The sequence below is a fragment of the Hermetia illucens genome, chromosome 2 (assembly GCF_905115235.1).
Source record: "Hermetia illucens chromosome 2, iHerIll2.2.curated.20191125, whole genome shotgun sequence".
NCBI classification, from domain to species: Eukaryota; Metazoa; Arthropoda; class Insecta; order Diptera; family Stratiomyidae; genus Hermetia; species Hermetia illucens.
This window is the reverse complement of record NC_051850.1, coordinates 24,177,901-24,196,264: the sequence shown is the minus strand read 5'-3', so window position 1 is coordinate 24,196,264 and position 18,364 is coordinate 24,177,901. Positions and strand designations below refer to the sequence as shown.

At 42.9% G+C, this 18,364-nt stretch overlaps 2 protein-coding genes across 2 annotated transcripts; one reads left to right on the top strand and one right to left on the bottom strand.

Annotated features, from left to right (window-relative positions):
• The first annotated feature begins 2,222 nt into the window (after positions 1 to 2,222).
• On the top strand, positions 2,223 to 3,036 carry LOC119649876 (probable prefoldin subunit 4). Its single transcript, XM_038052252.1, has 3 exons — positions 2,223 to 2,386; positions 2,450 to 2,671; positions 2,732 to 3,036. The coding sequence occupies exons 1-3, from the start codon at positions 2,345 to 2,347 to the stop codon at positions 2,879 to 2,881; spliced, it is 414 nt and encodes a 137-aa protein (XP_037908180.1). The 5' UTR covers positions 2,223 to 2,344; the 3' UTR covers positions 2,882 to 3,036.
• LOC119649875 (DNA repair and recombination protein RAD54B-like) lies at positions 2,892 to 18,202 on the bottom strand. The gene is made up of 4 exons (XM_038052251.1): positions 16,636 to 18,202; positions 10,183 to 10,899; positions 9,977 to 10,123; positions 2,892 to 3,105 (listed from the first exon to the last, which is right to left on the bottom strand). The coding sequence occupies exons 1-4, from the start codon at positions 18,142 to 18,144 to the stop codon at positions 3,034 to 3,036; spliced, it is 2,445 nt and encodes an 814-aa protein (XP_037908179.1). The 5' UTR covers positions 18,145 to 18,202; the 3' UTR covers positions 2,892 to 3,033.
• Between the last annotated feature and the right edge of the window lie 162 nt (positions 18,203 to 18,364).

Below are 18,364 nucleotides of genomic sequence, written 5' to 3'. Positions count from 1 at the left end.
AGGAAGGTCTTGGGGAGAGGTAGGAGAACTGGGGTGGATGAAAAGGTGGTTGCTTACCAGGAAGAAGTCGATGAAGGAGTGGATATGTTGCCTATGGTAGGTGGGGAGGAGGGTGAACTGTAGAGGGTGGGAGTGCTGCGTGTACCAGTTGGCTAACCTATTGCCATTGGCGTTTTTGTTATACCAGGTATTATGCTTGGCGTTTAGGTCGCCCCCTAGTACAAGGGAGAAAAATTTGTGTTTGCTAACTGGGAGGGCTTTGAAGTGTTGCGCTAGGTTGGAGATGTCAGCGGGATTTGGTCGGGGCAGTAGAGGCTACCTAGGAGTATGATGGAGGAAGGCGTGGTGATGGAGCCGACGGTTAATTCAATGGATGGGTCAATAGTGCTTGGGATGTAGACTCGTGCGCGTCTAGGGGATTTGCTACTAATATGGCTGTGCCCCCGCCTTGGTGGTCAATACAGTCGGAGCGGAAGGTGATATAGTTAGGAATGTGCAGCTTATGTCTCGGGTTGAGTTTGGATTCAGTAAGAAGGAGTAGGTTGGGTTTGTGGACGAAAAGAAAATTGGTCAGTTCGTGGCGTCTTTGTTGACTGACAACAGAATTCACGTTCAGTAATACCACTTTAGTGGACATTACTGGCGGACAGTTGGCAGAGGAAGGAGAGGAGTGCGAGTCTCTTCTCCATTGGTGAGAAAAGGAAGTTGTATGTGGGGAGAAATGTGGTGAGTTGGGAGGCTAGTTGGGTGGTGGAGGTGTTGAAAAAGCGAAAGGATCTCAGAGTCGAGGTCAAAGGTAGATACAATGCGCGAGGCGTTCCTAACCATTGCAGCGTATGAGAGTGGTGAGGATGTAGAGTTATGTGAAGTGGGAATCTGAGCGGGTTCTGGTTGGGGACCAGGTTTGGTTGGTGGGATGGGGTTAGGTTTTGTGGGGAGGTGATAGAGGTGAATCCTTTTGTGCTCAGGATCCATCCGTTGGGGCGACAGTGACCTGGTGTTTTGACATCACGCCACACAACTTCTTGTTCAATGAGCATCACTACGATTACGATTTTGGTTATCACTCGGAAATTGTCCGGAGCACTTTACGAAAACATCCGATCCACTCGGACGACTGACACCAACTATATGAGTGGCACGCAAATATTGTATGCTCCCTTTTATAATTCGTAAAACACAAGGTACGAATTATATTCAGCATAAATCCGCCCATATTTCGGACGACAACTTAGCTGGAATTAGACAATTTCTTTTTAGGAATTGACCAAATGGACCATAAAGAGTAGGAGCAAATTGCTCTCCATTTGGTCTAGTCCAACATTAAATGAATGCAGACTTAGGACTCCTCAATCCCCTAAAAGGAAATAGTCTGAATTAGTTTCATAGGCAGATTTTAGTTTCAACGTTAATTGTCATCTAGGGCTATATGGGGTAGTGATTGCAAACTTAAAGTGAGACAGGACTCATTTTCGGAAAGCATCGAGCAAAATACTTTGAAGTTTCATGAAAATCCAACCAACCAACCAATAATCAAAATTATAACAGTTCAAAATTAGAGAATAATTGACATTACAAATAAAATTATAAAGTCGCACATATGAAGAAGCTTCTTTTCCCCATTCCTTTTTTTATATTGGTAGACCGCTTCTGCTTTTTCCCAAGCGAACCAATGGCATCATCGGTTGATTTTTTTTTTCTGACTATCGGATACATCGATCTTGGTTTTTTTTTCCAATACATCGATACTTTTTTTAATAAAAGCCTGAGTTATGCACTGTTTAGAAAAAAGTCTACCTTCTACTGTTTCGTACGCATCCGCTTCCGATCTCCTGACTTTAATTTGCCATAGATTAAGTTTGTAGTAAATTCTCACCACAGCAATGAGTAACAAATTAAATTGTGAGTTTTTTCCTCGTTTTTTTGTATGCATTCTTTCATGACCATTTTAAATTCTTTCCTAACGTTGCCCAAGCTTTTTTTCGTATTCAAGTCTTAATAGCTTCCCTACTTGATCATCTTATTTATAGTCGTTTGTTTATTTTACTTGATAATGTTGTTTTCTTATTTTAATTCCAATATGACTGTCGTTTACGTGCATATTTAAAGTTTGCACATATTCTTTCTTCCATCTAACTCAACGGTCTCATGTAAAATCAATTCACAATCGGAAAGTGCCTACGAAATATGGTTTAGTTGGTACACGTGCACAGTTTGACATTACTTTTGACAATTGCAGTCCAACCATAAATAGTCATCTGTGGTCCTCTCGGCGCGGCATATGTCTGTTAAGTCTTAGTTTCTCATCTCATAGCAACTCAAACTTACTCCCAAACACATAAAAATGGCAACCAAAGCTGCAACTGGTGGAAAAGGCTTCCAGCCGGTAAGATTCCCCGCTTGCCTTGTGAAACACAACTGCATTGTTATTGAGCTTAACCTCTTATAGGACTCCGACGTTCACGTTACATTCGAGGATCAACAGAAAATCAATCGATTCGCAAAGCACAATGCCCGTTTGGAAGATTACAAGCGTGAGCTTGAAATCAGGAAAAACGAATTGAAGAGCCTCGAAGAAGCCTGTGAAGAAATTGAGCTGTTTGATGAGGACGAGATGATTCCATTCCAGATTGGTGAAGTGTTCATTTCTCACAACTTACCTAAGACTCAGGTAAACAATTCTGGATGAATTTTCATTCCTTCCTAAACTAACTTTCTCCGACATACACAGGAACTTCTCGCATCAGAAAAATCGAAAAACCAAAAGGAAATCAAGGAAATTGAAGACAAATGCTCGGCGATCCAACAAATTATGAATGAGCTCAAGGCACAACTGTATCATCGATTTGGAAGCAACATTTCGCTGGAAAATGATGACTAAATGCTTCATGTGCTACAGCTTCTCATATAAATATAGGCATTTATTTATAAACCCTCTAAAGTGGGCGCAGAGGTGATAATTACAATAAGTTTCCATACAGATTTATTGTTCGAACAAAACATGTCAAACTGTAATAAATACTTGTATTAATATCATTTTGTGATTTCTGTTGTGTTGCTGAATATGAAGATGATGTCATCTGATGACTTCGAAAGGCACGCCTCCTGAAAGATTAAAGACACATGAACAAATGGGAAAACAGATACCAAAGTCACAGGAATCTGGCAACTAATCGGGAGTGTACAGCCCCTGTTCATTGAACTAGGACCAGTCAATTTTTTTACAATTCTCTGAGAGTTTTGTTAATTATGATAATTTTGTGCTATAACAATAATAAAAGAAATGATCCTATCAGGAAAACCCCATCGCCTTCAGTCCTTCTCCGGGACAGGGTTTTATTATCTCATGTTCCCAAACCCAAACCTTATTAGAATCGAGTCGATGTGTGTCTGCCCGTCTGTCATCATCATCAACGGCGCAACAACCGGTATCCAGTCTAGGCTTGCCTTAAAAAGCAACTCCAGACATCCCGGTTTTGCGCCGGATTTCACTAATTCCGCCATATCTGGCGTCCTGACCTATGCCATCGCTCCATCTCAGGTAGGGTCTGCCTCGTCTTCTTTTTCTACCATAGATGTTGCCCTTATAGAGTTTCCGGGCTGAATCATCCTCAACCATACGGATTAAGTGACCCATCCACCGTAATCTATTGAGCCGGGTTTTGTCCACAACCGGACGGTCATGGTATCGCTCATAGATTTCGTCGTTATGCAGGCTACGGAATCGTCCATCCTCATAACTCTCGAACGCGGCCAAGAGTTCGCAGTTTTTTTTTTTTTTTTGCTAAGAACCCAAGTCGCCGAGAAATACATAAGGACTGGTAAGATCATTGTCTTGTACAGTAAGAACTTTGACCCTATTATGAGACGTTTCGAGCGAAACAGTATTTGTAAGCTGAAATAAGCTCTGTTGGCTACCAACAACCGTGCGCGGATTTCATCGTCATAGCTATTATCGGTTGTGATCTTCGACCCTAGATAGGATAAATCGGTGGTGGATAGCATAACAGGTGGCGGCGTTCGATCAGCACATGGTCAATTTGGTTGAAAGTGGTCCCGTCGGGAGAGGCCCACATATGTTTATGAAACGCTTTCCGCACAAACCAGGCACTTCCAACAACCATTTCGTGCGATACTGCTAACTGAATAATCCGCTTTCCGTTATCATTGGTATCCCTATGTAAGCTATGGGAGCCGACGTATCGCCTGAATACGGGCCCCGTCGCTGCGTGACTGTTGCAATTCCCAAGGAGGATTTTGATATCATACTTTGGACAGGCTTCGAGCGCTCAACTGCCTTGTAGAAGGTATCGTTCTCCGACTCTGCAGTATCCTTTGTAGGGGTGTGAACGTTTATGCGGATTATATTTCGAAATTTGCCTCGCAAACGCAGAGTGCATAGTCTTTCGCTTATTTTTTCAAAGCCGATAACAGCAGGTTTTTTGTTTTTGGCTGACTAAGAAACCTACTCCGAGCACATGGTTTACTGGATGGCCACTATAATATACGGTGTAGCGACTCTTCTTCAGGAAACCGGTCCCTGTCCAACGCATCTCCTGTAACGGTGTTACATCAGCCCTATATTAAGACAGGGTATCGGGTAACTGCTTTGCAGCTTCATCTCTGTACAGAGAGCGCACGTTCCATGAGAAAATGCGCAAAGCGTTATTCCTTTGTCATTGCCGGATTCGCCGTTGTGTTATCCGTCCAGTCTAAGGCTCCTGTTGTGTTTTGCGTGGAGGGTTGTTAGCTCTGCCCAACCCCCAACCTGGAGGACCAGTTGGTACAATTTGTCCCGTTTTTAGGCGCGGGAGACTCGCCTTCATCCTTCTCCGTCTGCAGTTTTTCGTTAAAAAAGAGTTCCCAGCGGTCACCACGTGGAGGTGGAGGTAGGGTTTGGTAGTAGAGCTGTTGGTGTTGGTTCAGCAGACGTTTCCCAGGTTTTATGCTCCATCGTGGGTACCAATCCTCGCTTCACCCTGGAACCTATACTACCCTTTGACATTAGTCCTGAAAAAGGAGGGTGGCACTGGCTTTATTAAGGACCAAAATGTTTTCCTTTCGAGATATCACAAGGATTGAAAAGGTCTCTCATCAAATAGGAAGCAGAATCAGCAGTAAAAGGAAAAGGACCCCTGAAAAGGATAGCGAAATTATTGCACAGGCTTGTGAGGAGCATTTTTCTACTTTAACGAGTCTTCATCAGCGACTTGAAGAACAGTGAATACACATTTTGGCAATGAAGTTAAGATGTAAATCATACGATGGAAATTTAAGATCGGGAAAACCAAAAAAAGGCCAAAGCTGAAAGGGAAAATGAAGAAAGCCAGGCAGGAGTTTACAAGTCACTGTCATTGAAAAATGGAAAAAGCTAATTGTCCTTTCATTTGCACATTTCTGTTTTTTTTTCTCAAAAGAACATTTTTAAAAAAATACCTTTTCTTTTGCTTAATTTAAGAAGCATTTAACGACGAATGTAAGAGAGATACGAATATGTTCGAAGGAGATCATTAAACGGCATAGCATTTTAATGAGGGGTAACCACCCCGAGTGTTGAAAGAACATGAAGTTGCTGAGGGCTTAACTTACCTGCCGGACACGGATTGATTTGAAGACCGGCATAAGTTGCCTTTCAGCAACATCGCGACGGATCTTCCATTGAAACCGCGACACCGACTCAAGGCGGTTGTTTCCCCCAACAGGAATGAAGCGATTATCCTCCTTATATCCTCTTCTAATAATTTATTCATCACCAGGTTCCATATAAATGAACTTGCAATATGTCCCTGGAAGCAGCCGTGCTCCATATTAACTCATACACGCTCACTGACCCCTTGGACAAATGCTTCTCTACCATGGAAGTGACTCTTTCGCAGAACTGATTTCTGGTAGCCACACTCACGAAGTTTCGACAATACAGAGCCAATTTAGATAGCCAAATGCGACTTTAGAATCTACAAAGATTCCAAGGACATACTTGTTTGCACAATGGACAAGGTAGTTTTTAAACCCCACTAAGGCGTCGTCGCTGGACCTGCTAGTTCAAAAGTTATACTGCCTGTCCAACACCAGATGGGATGTTTTTACGCACAGTCAAAAGAAATATTGTCCTATACGACCGGTGTTCAGAGGTGGCGGTGAGGAAGACGGGACGGCAACCCTGTCGGCCAAACCAAAACCACGTGGCCGAGGAGAACCTCCATTGTGGTGGCACCGGGAGACGCTGTACTCACTTTGTTTTGCCGGCCGTGATGCAGTAGGCGAATGCTCCAAAGGCCTAATCAGGGTGATCAGACCCGAGTCTGCACGGGGACTCATCTGAAGTGGCAAATTGGTCACGAAACCTCACCAGGGGTATACTGGTACCATGGGAAGCGGGATAGCCCCTGGACTCTCATACTTCGGGTGAACTCCCGTTGCATGTGAGTACAGCTCGGTTGTTTGCGGTTGGCCCCCTAGTGGGAGCTTTATGGGGGTTGTTGGTTATGCTCAAGCGAGAAGAGACCTTCGGGCCTCGGCGTGGTGTGGCGTTTCAACACGGATGCCGGTAGAGTTCGGTAGAGATTTAGGTGAGTCTTGCATCCACCAGTATGAATGCTACGCTATGCACTTGGTATAGATTGGTACCGTTGTTGGTTGTCACAGCGGGGCTCTGATTGTGGTCACAAAATCAATCCGTGTCTTAAGAAGATCGTAGGATTAAGTCCCACGACAGGTGCCTACGTAAAACACCATGGGCTTCACTGTCGTAATATATTCGAATGGTGCGATTCCGCCATTTTTGCAGCAAACATTCGTCTGCTGCTAATAAAATGGCATATATCTCTGCCTGGAATATGGTCTTTATTTTTTCGAGAGGTCGAACCTGTTCCGTATTTAGATTTCCCGAGAACATCCCTGCGTCCGATCGGTTTTCCATGAATGACTTGTTGGTGAAGATGATTAAGTCCAAAGTCCCAAAAGACTCGTAGCCATCTATCGACCATTCTTCTCTTTTGGTGATTACGACCGAGTACGTCTTTTGGAAGACGAATCTGGAAACCATATGATCGGCGGGCATCAGAGCTACCTGATATTTGCCAAGAAATTTCCAGATGGACGCATGAGCGTATGATTGGCCGCCCTTTCATACATAAAACCCTGAAGGAATCACTGTCGTATACCATACTCAGATAACAAATGCAGTTTGAGAAAAAAATGTTAGTGAAAAGTTATTATCCGGGGTAGACCTGGTTCGACAGAAGTCTACGAATATTCCACCGTTTTTATTGGGTTGACCAAGAGCACTCCTTCCATCACATACCCGAGCAAGCTGTTGTCAAAACCCACCTTGGCATTCAGATTAGCCATCACGATAACAATGTCGCCTCCAGGAAACCTCTCTTGAATAGCGTACAATTACTTATAGGTTGCTTCCTTATCGTTTATTTTGGAAATCTCTACTGGGTCGTAGCGCACTTGCAATGCTGGACCGGAATCTCGCAATCAAAATCCCATCACAAACGGGTCCAAAGCGCACCTTGCAGCAGCTGTTCAACACCGGAGTCTCGTTTATTAATAGTAGGTTGTGTTATCCGGAGCTGCACTGTCTTGCTTCGTTCCGTCCAGAATTTTGAGACAATATCACTTAAATTCCCGCGCAAATTGAAAAAGTGGGCATTCTAGGAACCCTCAATACCGTTGTACAAGAATGTACGCACATTCAAAAAACCAATCAAAGCATTCGATATCTAAAGGTCATAGTGGTGAAGTCCGTCCCTGTCCGAGGTCTGTTTGATGTTTTTGTAGCAAAATAAATTCGAAAGTTGCAGGTTACTGTACCATTCTATTTCGTGCAGTCACCTTTTACGACAAGAAAGGTATGTAGGTTTTCTATTCACTCCTTTATGCAGTATAGAGCATGCATACAAACAATTTTCAATGTGTTGTTGCATTATCATCACAGTTAATGACGTACAAGTGTACATAAACGGAACAGCGCAAAGATGAACATAAACATCCATGACGACCGGGATTCGAACCCGGGATAATATATCAACCATCTCGCCTTCCGAAGGGAATATTTTGAAGTCTTAAACCCCAACTCAAAATGTCAGCTTATTTTTTCAACTTGAAGCTTTTGAAGCTTTGGTGTGGCTCCTTCCCAGCTTCAAAATAGATGGCTTTCTTTCGTCGTTGTTATGCTTCTAATTGAAACTGCTACCAACCAAGGTAGACATTGATAGGAGTAGTAAAAATAATATATCAGTCGAACTACAATTCAAAAGAGCCAACTATTCAGTACACAACGTCTGGGAAGCGTCCACAGAATTACAAAATTGGTCTTCATTCATTCTTAAACCATAAATTTTTAGTTGTGATCAGAAGAACATAAAAATTCCGTAAACCTTTTGTCGTAACCGAAAAATTAATCCGCCCCCGAGGCATAGTAGCCGTTTTCAAAACATAAAGAAGATTCGAGATTTTTCTGTCCCTGTCCTTTTAGTCCCCTCTTATGTAGAGCAGGAAATACTTTGGATGAATTCTAAACCCCCAACTCATATGAGAGCCAGTATCTTAGCGGAGCACTGATTTCCCGGTTTAACTGTAATATTGATCCAAGTTGAATTGAGAAGCAAAAGGAATAAGATAAAGTGGTAGAAAAGTTGAGGAAGCATGATCACAAAGAAACTCACAATCTGATTTCAGAGAGTAAAAAATAAGGCCAACAAACTTGAGCCTTCAATGCTCGCTTAACAGTAGGAATTCACATTCCTGATTAATAATAAACGTAGGATTACAAAATTAGCCCGGTCTTCGGCATTAACGAAACATTGGAGTCCCAATTGAGAATTTCGATCAAAAGCCATCCCAAATGAGTTGAGGGAGAGTGATCAGGGAAAAAATTCCAGAACGTGATACAATGATGATACATTTCACAGTAAACCTGCATCAATTGCTGAAAAAAACTTTTTTGTTTGGAAAAAAGATTTGGAGAAAGAATGGTAAGCATTGATTCTAAAATAAGGGAAATTGCAGGATGTCTTTATTATGATTGTGATTTGGAAAGGGAAGTATATTTGAGTGCAGAACTAACCCAATTGTATGTAGTCCGTTATGTGTATGCATTTAGCATGTCAGACTACTCACTTTATTATGATATTGATATTGATATTGCAGAAAATTTAAACGGTAAAGTCAACTTTGAGCTACTGTAACTTTGTCAGTAATAGTATGATTTTGATCAAACTTTGGGATAACATGATTCATACTATAATCTCTCTAGGATAAATTTAAGGGGGGTTTTTACTCAATTTCCTTAAAAATATAGTAATGCACTATTAACTTAATTTTAGCAGATATCGATGTGGAGATTTTTTGATTTAATTCAGGTTTTTCGGTTGGGTATTTTTTGAGAATGAGCCTGTTAAAGAAGTCATCACTTTCGACCCCTCCCACTCGTCGCATTTCCAATAAATGTCAAAAATAAAACTAGCATCGAAAAGTACCTTTCATTTGATACCCAACATGACTACATTCAGTGAAAAAAAAAATTACCTCCCTCTTTTGCATGCATGAGGAATTTCAATGTAGAGAGATGGCACTCACTACATGTCTGGGCGTTCACAGTTTCCACGTTCTCACCAAATTTTGTATCAATTGAACCGATTTTAATAAGGTTTTGTTTGCAAAAAAAATTACATTTTGTTGCTGCCAACATATCAAACCTGCCATGCCTAGTTCCTTTCTTTCTTTCGTTAAACCCCTCCTACACCCTGCAATACGCACAACCCCCTTCCGATGTCCGGGGAACAGGCCTATTCTGCTATTCTGATATTAAGAGCGAATAGATACATGAGGAATATGGACAATTGCCATCAGATATAAAGTTATTACTACACCAACACATTAATTTGGTCATCCTTCTAAGTTTCATTTAAAATTCATCCATACTCAGAACTTGCATACTTAATTAATACAAAGGAAAATTTCTTACCTTTAACAAGTCATTATCGAGAGGATTATTAAAATGCTTCCAATTCATAAGCTCGTTAACTTGAAGCATATTTTCGTGGAGATCTTTCTCAGAAAGACTGACATCAAAAGGATTTTTAGTTTCTTCTGGGATCGGTTTAGCAACATTCTAAAATGTTAAGTTAATTAAAAAAATCTCAAAATATTACCAAAAGAAATGTAATATACTTGGCCTTTCCCATCGCAATCACAATTCAAGGAGCTATGTGTACTACACTCACTAAAATCATCCTGAACAGTAAACAGGTCTTTTAGCTCCTCATCGGACAACTTCATTGTATCTAATTTATTTCTTTGATCCATTACACACCCACTTAATGAAGTCTTAGCTATTTGCCTTTGAAATATTTTCTCTTCAATTGTCCCAGCGGTGATAAGCCTATAAATTTTAACATCTCGTTTTTGACCGTCTCGCCATATCCTTGACATGGCCTGTAAGTCAACGGCAGGATTCCAATCATTGTCAAACAATACCAACCGGGAAGCACCGGATAGGTTAAGACCAACACCACCAGCCTTGGCGCTTAGAAGAAAAACTGAGAATTCTGACTTTGGTTGATTGAACTTCTCAACAAATGAGTTTCGATCCAATGTGGCTGTGGAGCCGTCGAGTCTTAAGTAGGAATAATTGCAGTGGCTACATAGGTCGGCGAGCATGTCTAACGATTTTGTGTGATTGGAAACAAGGACTACTCGTTCTTTGCATTCAAGAATCGTTTCTTGAAGAAAATTTTGCACAAGTTCTAGTTTAGCTGAGTCGAAGGGTCCCATTTCACTCCAATCTGGTAAAAGGCTTAAGAGGTATTGGACGAAAGTGTTTTCCTGTTGTGATGTCGTCCTTATTAACGACGGATGATTGCAAATCTTTTTCAGAAGCGTGATAACCTGAAATAGAAAATGACAAAATCACGATGGTTAAAAAATATCAAATGTATATACATAGGTACAAATTTACTTCCTCTTTAACGTTTATTTAAAATCGTTCTAAAAAAATCCTCTAGTTGCCTCTCACTCTAAACTCATTAATTCTTCAGCTGTTATTCATGCAAGTTTGTTTGTTTACTTTGTTGTAGTTAGGCTATGTATTGGCCTATTACAACTAGGTGGATTGTGCGTATTTATGGTTGGCGGAGGAGAAGCGATCCAGGCAATAGGACAACGAAAAACACAAGAAATGCTGTGTGAAAGTTAAGTATTCGCCGGCACTAACAGCAGCCTTCTTAGCGGTCTTTTTCCATGGGCAAGTCTATAATGCATGCACTCCAGAACTTTGGTTTTCCAAGAAATAGTTCTAATCGTTCGCGGGCGCTGATTTCGGAGCATTGTGAATGAACCCGACATATTTATATGATTTGTTTGAAACTTGGGATTAATGCGGTAGAGAAAGTTTATGATGAAAAAAGTTACGAAAATGTATTTTGAGTTGAATCGAAGACCTCTTCATAAATTCGCAGTTTTCAGTTGGAAACAGGACGTCATTGAAATAACTTTGGACCTTGGACCTCTGGAAGATGGTTTCGATTTGATGTTACCGTATCGCGGAAGGTTTGCTGCACCACAGGCTGCCCGTGCCGACCGCACTATTCTGTACCTGGAGGTATTTAGCATTAATACATTCAGAGTTATCGACCTTCCCGCAAAGCAAGTTGTCAATACTCTTGTTCATTTCATTGGCGTATTCGTTACAAAGCGCACAAGGACCTTGGAAAAGAAGAATGTTGCTCATGGTCTCGTGTAGTGTACAGCGTTCAGTCTATCAAGTTTTCCCTCTGTTCCGCTGAAGATTTTTTTTCTGCTTGATAAGCACCAGTGGCAAGACTTTATTAAAGTAATCGCATGTGATTTCTTGAAAAGTGATCCTTGGAATCAGTCAATAGGCCGGCAAACTTGCTTTCTGGAATGAAATGAACTATTCATTCTGGCCCCAATAATATGCCCATGTCGACCTCTACGACATAAAAATTCAAGTTCTGTATTATACCTTAATGGATACTTGTCCCAAGCAGTGGATCTCACTGCATGCATAAATCACGAATTGAGTGTTCAATTTCTACACTTTAAATCTGAGCTAAGACCGAGAAAAATAAATAATCGATTGGGACTAGTCGGCCCTGCTACTAAACGGAGCAAAGATTAAAGAAGAAAAGGGTACGAACTTAACTATTCGCAAAGTTTTCTTTCTCATTATAGTAAATAGGACCTCTGAACACTAATCAAATATCTCTTGTCGCTGATTATTTTGCTGGTAACGCCGTGGATTTTTACTAGATATTGAACTAAATCAATATTCTCTGCTGGCTCCTCAGGTTCCAAATGTATTGCTGGTTCTTAAGCAATTCACAAGCTCGTTATATGTGATCAAACTTTCTTACAGCGGGAGAAGTGAAAGTGGCTATGTTGCTGGTTGTTCGATCGCCATGCGCTGTTCCAAACTACTTCCTATTTTATTTCTTTCGTAATAGTGCGCTAATATCATCTTTCTTCAAACATTTTGACTGTTGGGATGACATTTGCTTATTCTCTCACTGAGTCGGACCTTGACCAAATGGCTCTGAACTTGGAACAAGAAGTAATCATGGTCTCACTGAAGATAAACAGAACAAAAACCAAAGTTCTGAGGTTCTGACGGTTCACCGTACTCTTCTTATTTGCATTAATGGAGAGAACATAGAAAGCTTTAAACAGTTTATACATCTTTCTAGGAAGCGCAGTTTCTGCCAAAGTCGTCACCGAACCTTATGTTGCTCGACGAATCAGCAGCGTTAAATACGTTTACGCTATTTTGTCCATCTGGAAATGTAACTATCTCAACACTAACATCAAATTGAGATTAATCTGCAGTAGTGTCCTCTCTGCGAAAGTGACTGCCTCTGTTACACGGAAGCTCGAATCCCCAACTCACGCAGTGTGTAATGCGTGTAATGTACTCGGTAGAGGTCCGCTCTTGTTGGCGGTCGGAAACTGAAAGAAATCCAGCGCGCCAGTCTCCTACCAGGCCACCAGATGTGCCGGCGGTAAATCAGTGCATCAGCGGAGGCGTTTACACTGCCGGCAATGCAGTCGGGGGCTCACGGCTCCGCTGTGCCGCCATATCACTCCGCACCAGCTGAAACCGCGCGACTTCAGCGGAGGAACCCGGAACGTGATCCCGTCAATGTAGTTACCGGACGAACCTGGCGCTTCACGGACGCTTTTTTGGAGTATCCCCCGTTTCGACGCAAGCTTTCAGTCTCGACAAAGAGACCCCATTTGGGCCCGCCCCGGACGTCGAGCTTGAATAAAAGCTCCTGTCGTTCCAGAATTTGAGAGGGGCTCTCATATGGTGGATACAGCGACTTCCAGTGAGTGTTCATCCTAATGAGGACCTGCGGGCATGTCTCGAGCTCCCCCGGGGGCTGACCTCCGGCGTCGTGTGTCGGAAAGATTGAGTTGGCCGCAGTCTCGAAACCGCGTTCCTGAGCAGACGCAGAATCCTGGAGTCGCCTACCCCTGCTCTGATATCCAGGACAGGGTCGGCGGAGAGTCGCAGATTCTCCCCGTACACCATATCCGCGGGTCTAGCCGTGAACTCCTGCGAAGGCCGAGGAGGACGAAAGGCAAGGACTGCGACCACAACGGATCATCGCGAGACATTAAGGCGTCCTTCCTTCAGCGTCCGATGCCAACGTTCAACATCCCATTGGATTGCGGATGATATTCAAAGTTCCTGTAGTGTTTGAAACCCAGCAACTTACCTAACTCCCAGAAAAGAGTAGACTCAAACAGAATTCGCTGGTCCGTGATGATTACGGCTGGGACACCAAGTCGTAGGATCCATTCTCGACAGAAGGCCTCGGCATATGATTGCCCCATAATATCAGTCAATGGTATTGCTTTAAGCCACTGCGTAAACCTGTCGATGATTGTGATTCAATTCCTGTATCCGTGCGAGTCTCGCAAAGGGCCAATGATTTCGAAGTGGATGGTGTGGAAGCGCTTGGTGGACGGAAGGAATATTCGTACTTCCTTTTTTACGTTCTTGTTAATCTTATACTTCTGGCACGCGATACATTGTCTGGCCCAAGGGTTTACATCCTTGTTGATGCACGACCAGAAGTATTTTCCGATGACTAACCAGTTCATCGTCCTGATGCCTGGGTGCGCAAGATCGTGTACAGCGTAGAATACTTCCTTGCCATGAATTGCCTGGGTCCCTTGTCGGAAGTCTCGTAGAATATGTGGAAGTTTGAGCCGAAGATAGGAAACTCCTTGAAATTATATTGTTTGTCCTCAGGCTCTGAAGCTCTGCGTCGTCTTTTTGCGCCTGAGCGATTGCCGTATAATCGACCACGGCGGGGACTGGGCCCGCAACCATGTTGTCTTCTCCAGAGACTTTTTGGATGTCGGAAGGAAACTGGCCGATGAAGCTCAGTTGCCGAAGTTGGGGAGAAGGCGCTCTGTCGGGTTTTTGTTTAAGCGCGAACGTAAGGGGCTTCTAGTCCGTGAACACAGTGAACGGCCTAACTCAAGGAAGAAATGGAAGTATTTAATGGAGAGGTACGCGACGAGTAGCTCACGATCGTAGGCGCTGTAGTTTCGTTGAGCTGGGTTGAGCTGTTTCGAAAAGAAGCTCAACGGTTGAAAGGTTTAGTTCACCTGACGCTTAAGAGCGGCACCTACCGCTATGTCTGAAGCATTGACGAACACAGCTAGGGATGCATCTGGCCGAGTAAATGCCAGAAATGTAGCATCAACAAGCTGTTGTCTGACAGTTTAAAACGCCTGGACAACTCCTGAGTAGACCAAATAAACTCGCGAGAATCTTTCGTTTTGGGCCCAGACAAGTTAGCGTTGGGGATCGCTTGGTGATGAACGGCTTTGAACAGGATACGACGATAGAAGTTTAACATGCCCAAGAACCTTCGAAGATCCTTCACCGTGGTTGGCAGGGGAACGATTTTGATCCTTTAACCTTGTCTGGTTGAATTGGTTGAATCAAGTGGCCCAGAAATTTCACCTACTTCTGTAGGAATCTGCATTTTTCAACATTTAGAACGAGCCCGACCTCAAGGTGACGTTGAAAAACGCACTCGAGATGATCCAAATGCTCAGATTCGGAAGAAGAGGTGACCAAACCATCATCCATGTAGACGAAATAGAAGTTTAAATTTCGTAGGGCAGAGTGAGTGAATCTCTGAAATGTATGCGCAGCGTTGCACAAGCCAGAAGGCAGGCCGAAACAACGGTGGCTTCATACGCTGGATGAGGATTTAAAAGCCTCGAGATTGCACCCAGATCAGGCATTCGATAGAGCCAAATGGCGAAACTGATCACGACGAGCCGACGAGCTATCGAACTGGGAATGGAAGCTGACGCGGGAACGGCGGCGCCTCTGCGACTCAACTAGCTCACGGCGCCCATAAACCCAAGAGGCACTTCTGCACGAGCACAACCACTTTCCTACACCAGAATTTCATCTGTCGTCACTGTGAGAATCCTTTACTTTCGATTTGTATCTCTCCCCTCACATTGTCTACATATAGTCGAGACCACTACCCCATTTTCCCATATAGCAGTTTAGGTGAGTCCGCGAAGAACTTTCGACTAATCAGTCTCACCTCTTTCGTGAAGGTAATTGGCAGAGGAGCCAGGGAATTCGATGAGAAGGAGAAAGACGAGATTGCAGGAATTGCGAGTGTGAGACCAGGCCAGATATACATTTTTGGACGTAGCTATTAGAGATTTAACCAAGAAACGCAGTTTTGTAAAAAAAGCGAAGTCAACATGGTTTCAAAAAGGCAGAAACTTTTTTCAAGTCGTAAGATTTTGACGAAATTTTTTATAAACTTCAGTGGTGAACCAGACTGCGTAAGAGCGCAGGGGCTTCACCAGGAAGTCCAACAGCATTATATAGAAGGTCCTAAGTGATTAGTCGCACATTAAGAGACGGAAGGGATTCGACTGATCGTCGCCAGAGCTAAATTCAGCCCTTCAAAATTAACCTTACGAAAATTAAACTTGGCAGGCTTGCGAAGTCGAGTGGTCTGAACTGGAAAGGAGAGGCATGAGGGGATTGAAAAAAGCAATGCACAGGAAGGTCGGTGAGGACAAGATCATGAATGTGATTTCAGTGATTTCCGGAAAGGTACAGCCCTCAAATTCAGGACGGCACAGGCTCTAATGAAATGGATAAAGGAAAAAGGGTGGAAGGAATTAATGGAAAGGAATAAAAAAAAAGCCGGAAATATTAGGGCAAGAGGGACGTTTTTGTTGGTCATCTTAAAGAATGATATATGTAACTGGACTGACCAAAAATTAGTAATTTATCGAAAAAGCGTTGGCTGACGGTTTCGTCCAGTGATGAGCTACCACATTAGACACAGCTTCCTCTTTACCTTCAAAACAGCCTGATCGAATTTTGTTGTTGTTGTTGTAAATATTCATAAATGCAACATGAATATGTAAAAAATAATCACAACTGAGCCGGCCGAAGCATATACTTTTGTTCTAAGATTAAAGAAATCCAGAGTCGAAATCCACTTGATGACAAACCAAACCAATCACTGAGAAAACCCTCCCGTCTTTGCCCAATTTTTTGTTCATTTAGTCCGAAAAATTCTTTAATCGAAGCTACCAACCTACCTGCAATGCTGTGCACTCGGAACCAATCGATCCATCCTTAGAATTGTACCATTCCAACGCTTTCTCCAACATAAACTGCTGCAACTCAGTCGGCCTCACAAAAACAATGTACTCAGTCTTCTTCGGCAAATATTCTTTGTTAATATTCTGCGTTCGTCGAAGCACAAATTGGTTTGTTATTCGGCTCAACTCCTCCGCTCGCTCCTTCCCCATTGCTTTGATTTCCTCCGAAGCATCAGGCGCCTGGGACTGAACAATCGGAGTTTCATACTTTTGTTTGTATTCCTGATAATCGCCCAGAACCCCGGGATTCACAAAGTCCACAAGAGAATAGAATTCCTGCAAATCGTTCTGTATTGGCGTCCCAGAGAGAATGATCCGTCTGGGTACGTTCAATTGTCGCAAACAAACGGATACTTTTATTTCATTATTTTTCAGCCGATGTCCTTCGTCGCATATCAGCAGATCGAATTTGATTTTCTGAAAATCGTTTATGTTTTTTAAGAGCATTTCGTAGGATGTTATCACGAAGGGAATATGAGACGTGTTGGGATATTGTTTGAGTTTGTTCTTCGAGTCGACCACGTAGCTGAAAAGTCGCTCGCAACTCAGCCATTTGGTTATTTCTTCGTTCCAGTGATGGGTGAGACTGCTTGGAGCCACGATTAGAATCCGTCGAAGAACAGGCTCGTTTCCATATGGACCAGTTTTCAGGAGTGTATGGCAGACCGTGAGGCATTGAAGCGTTTTGCCCAAACCCATGTCATCAGCAAGGATTGCACCGAAATTATCTACATTGCGAAAGCCCTGGATGCACTCGTAGAGGTAGATAACGCCTTCGCGCTGGTGAGGTCTGAGGGATTTAAGAAGTGAATGAGTGACTTTAACTTCACTTACAGGACGCTTAGCTTCGTTATATTTCCACTGGTGGCTGTAATTGGGTGTGGGGAATATCAAATCGGCTACATCAGATATGGCTGAAGACGACGATCCCGGTGGAAGTCGCATTTTAGCGATGTGGAGGCTCGGCGTGAACACATTGCATGATTTACGCTTTTTCGATTTCTCACCAATAACTGGCTTCTCTTCAGAAGTAGCTGGTGCTGGAGGTTGAACCACAGGAGCTGCAGACAGTCGCTCCTGAATCTCAATTTCTTTGCTTCCAATAATAAGTCGATTCCCGTCGTACAACTCCTCAGGTTTGATAGAATTAGCTGATCCCAAAACGTTACCCGATATATCTTTCAGCACAAAACGGCCGTTGCTCCCAATTAGGGTTCCGTCTCCTTCCCAGGTTTTGTGTTTCTTTGTTGTCCTTTTACTCCAAACGACGCTGAAGTAGAGTTTCCCAGCTTCGTGGATGTTATTTGGAACATTTTCCTTGGGGGCTTCTTGAAGAATTTTGGGGGATATCCTAGATGGGTTGTTTGATGGGCTGGGAACGAACGATGTGTGAGAAATGTTGGAGAAGGATTTGTTTTTAAGTGAGGGGGCCAATGACTTTCTCATGTTTTTTTGTTTACATCCGAACTGAAAGTACCCGCGGGAGAATTCTAAACCGAATTGCGCCAAGTACTGTCACAGGTAATATGTAATTCACAATCGAACTTCACTATTTACCATTTATTTCTTCTTTTAAATACTTGGATGGGTAACACTGAAAAGTGGCAACTTGATTCGAGCCAAACTACCAGCAATTTCCGTTGTGATTCCAATGCGTAGATAGATT

What these genes read in the sequence shown, in the direction of transcription:
- LOC119649876 (XM_038052252.1), top strand. Translation starts at nt 2,345, where the DNA reads ATGGCAACCAAAGCTGCAACTGGTGGAAAAGGCTTCCAGCCG. An exon ending in GTGGAAAAGGCTTCCAGCCG is followed by an intron (nt 2,387 to 2,449) that starts GTAAGATTCCCC and finishes AACCTCTTATAG; the next exon opens with GACTCCGACGTTCACGTTAC. An exon ending in ACAACTTACCTAAGACTCAG is followed by an intron (nt 2,672 to 2,731) that starts GTAAACAATTCT and finishes CGACATACACAG; the next exon opens with GAACTTCTCGCATCAGAAAA.
- LOC119649875 (XM_038052251.1), bottom strand. Translation starts at nt 18,144, where the DNA reads ATGAGAAAGTCATTGGCCCCCTCACTTAAAAACAAATCCTTCTCCAAC. An exon ending in CCGAGTGCACAGCATTGCAG is followed by an intron (nt 10,900 to 16,635) that starts GTAGGTTGGTAG and finishes TTTCTATTTCAG; the next exon opens with GTTATCACGCTTCTGAAAAA. An exon ending in ATTGCGATGGGAAAGGCCAA is followed by an intron (nt 10,124 to 10,182) that starts GTATATTACATT and finishes TTAACATTTTAG; the next exon opens with AATGTTGCTAAACCGATCCC.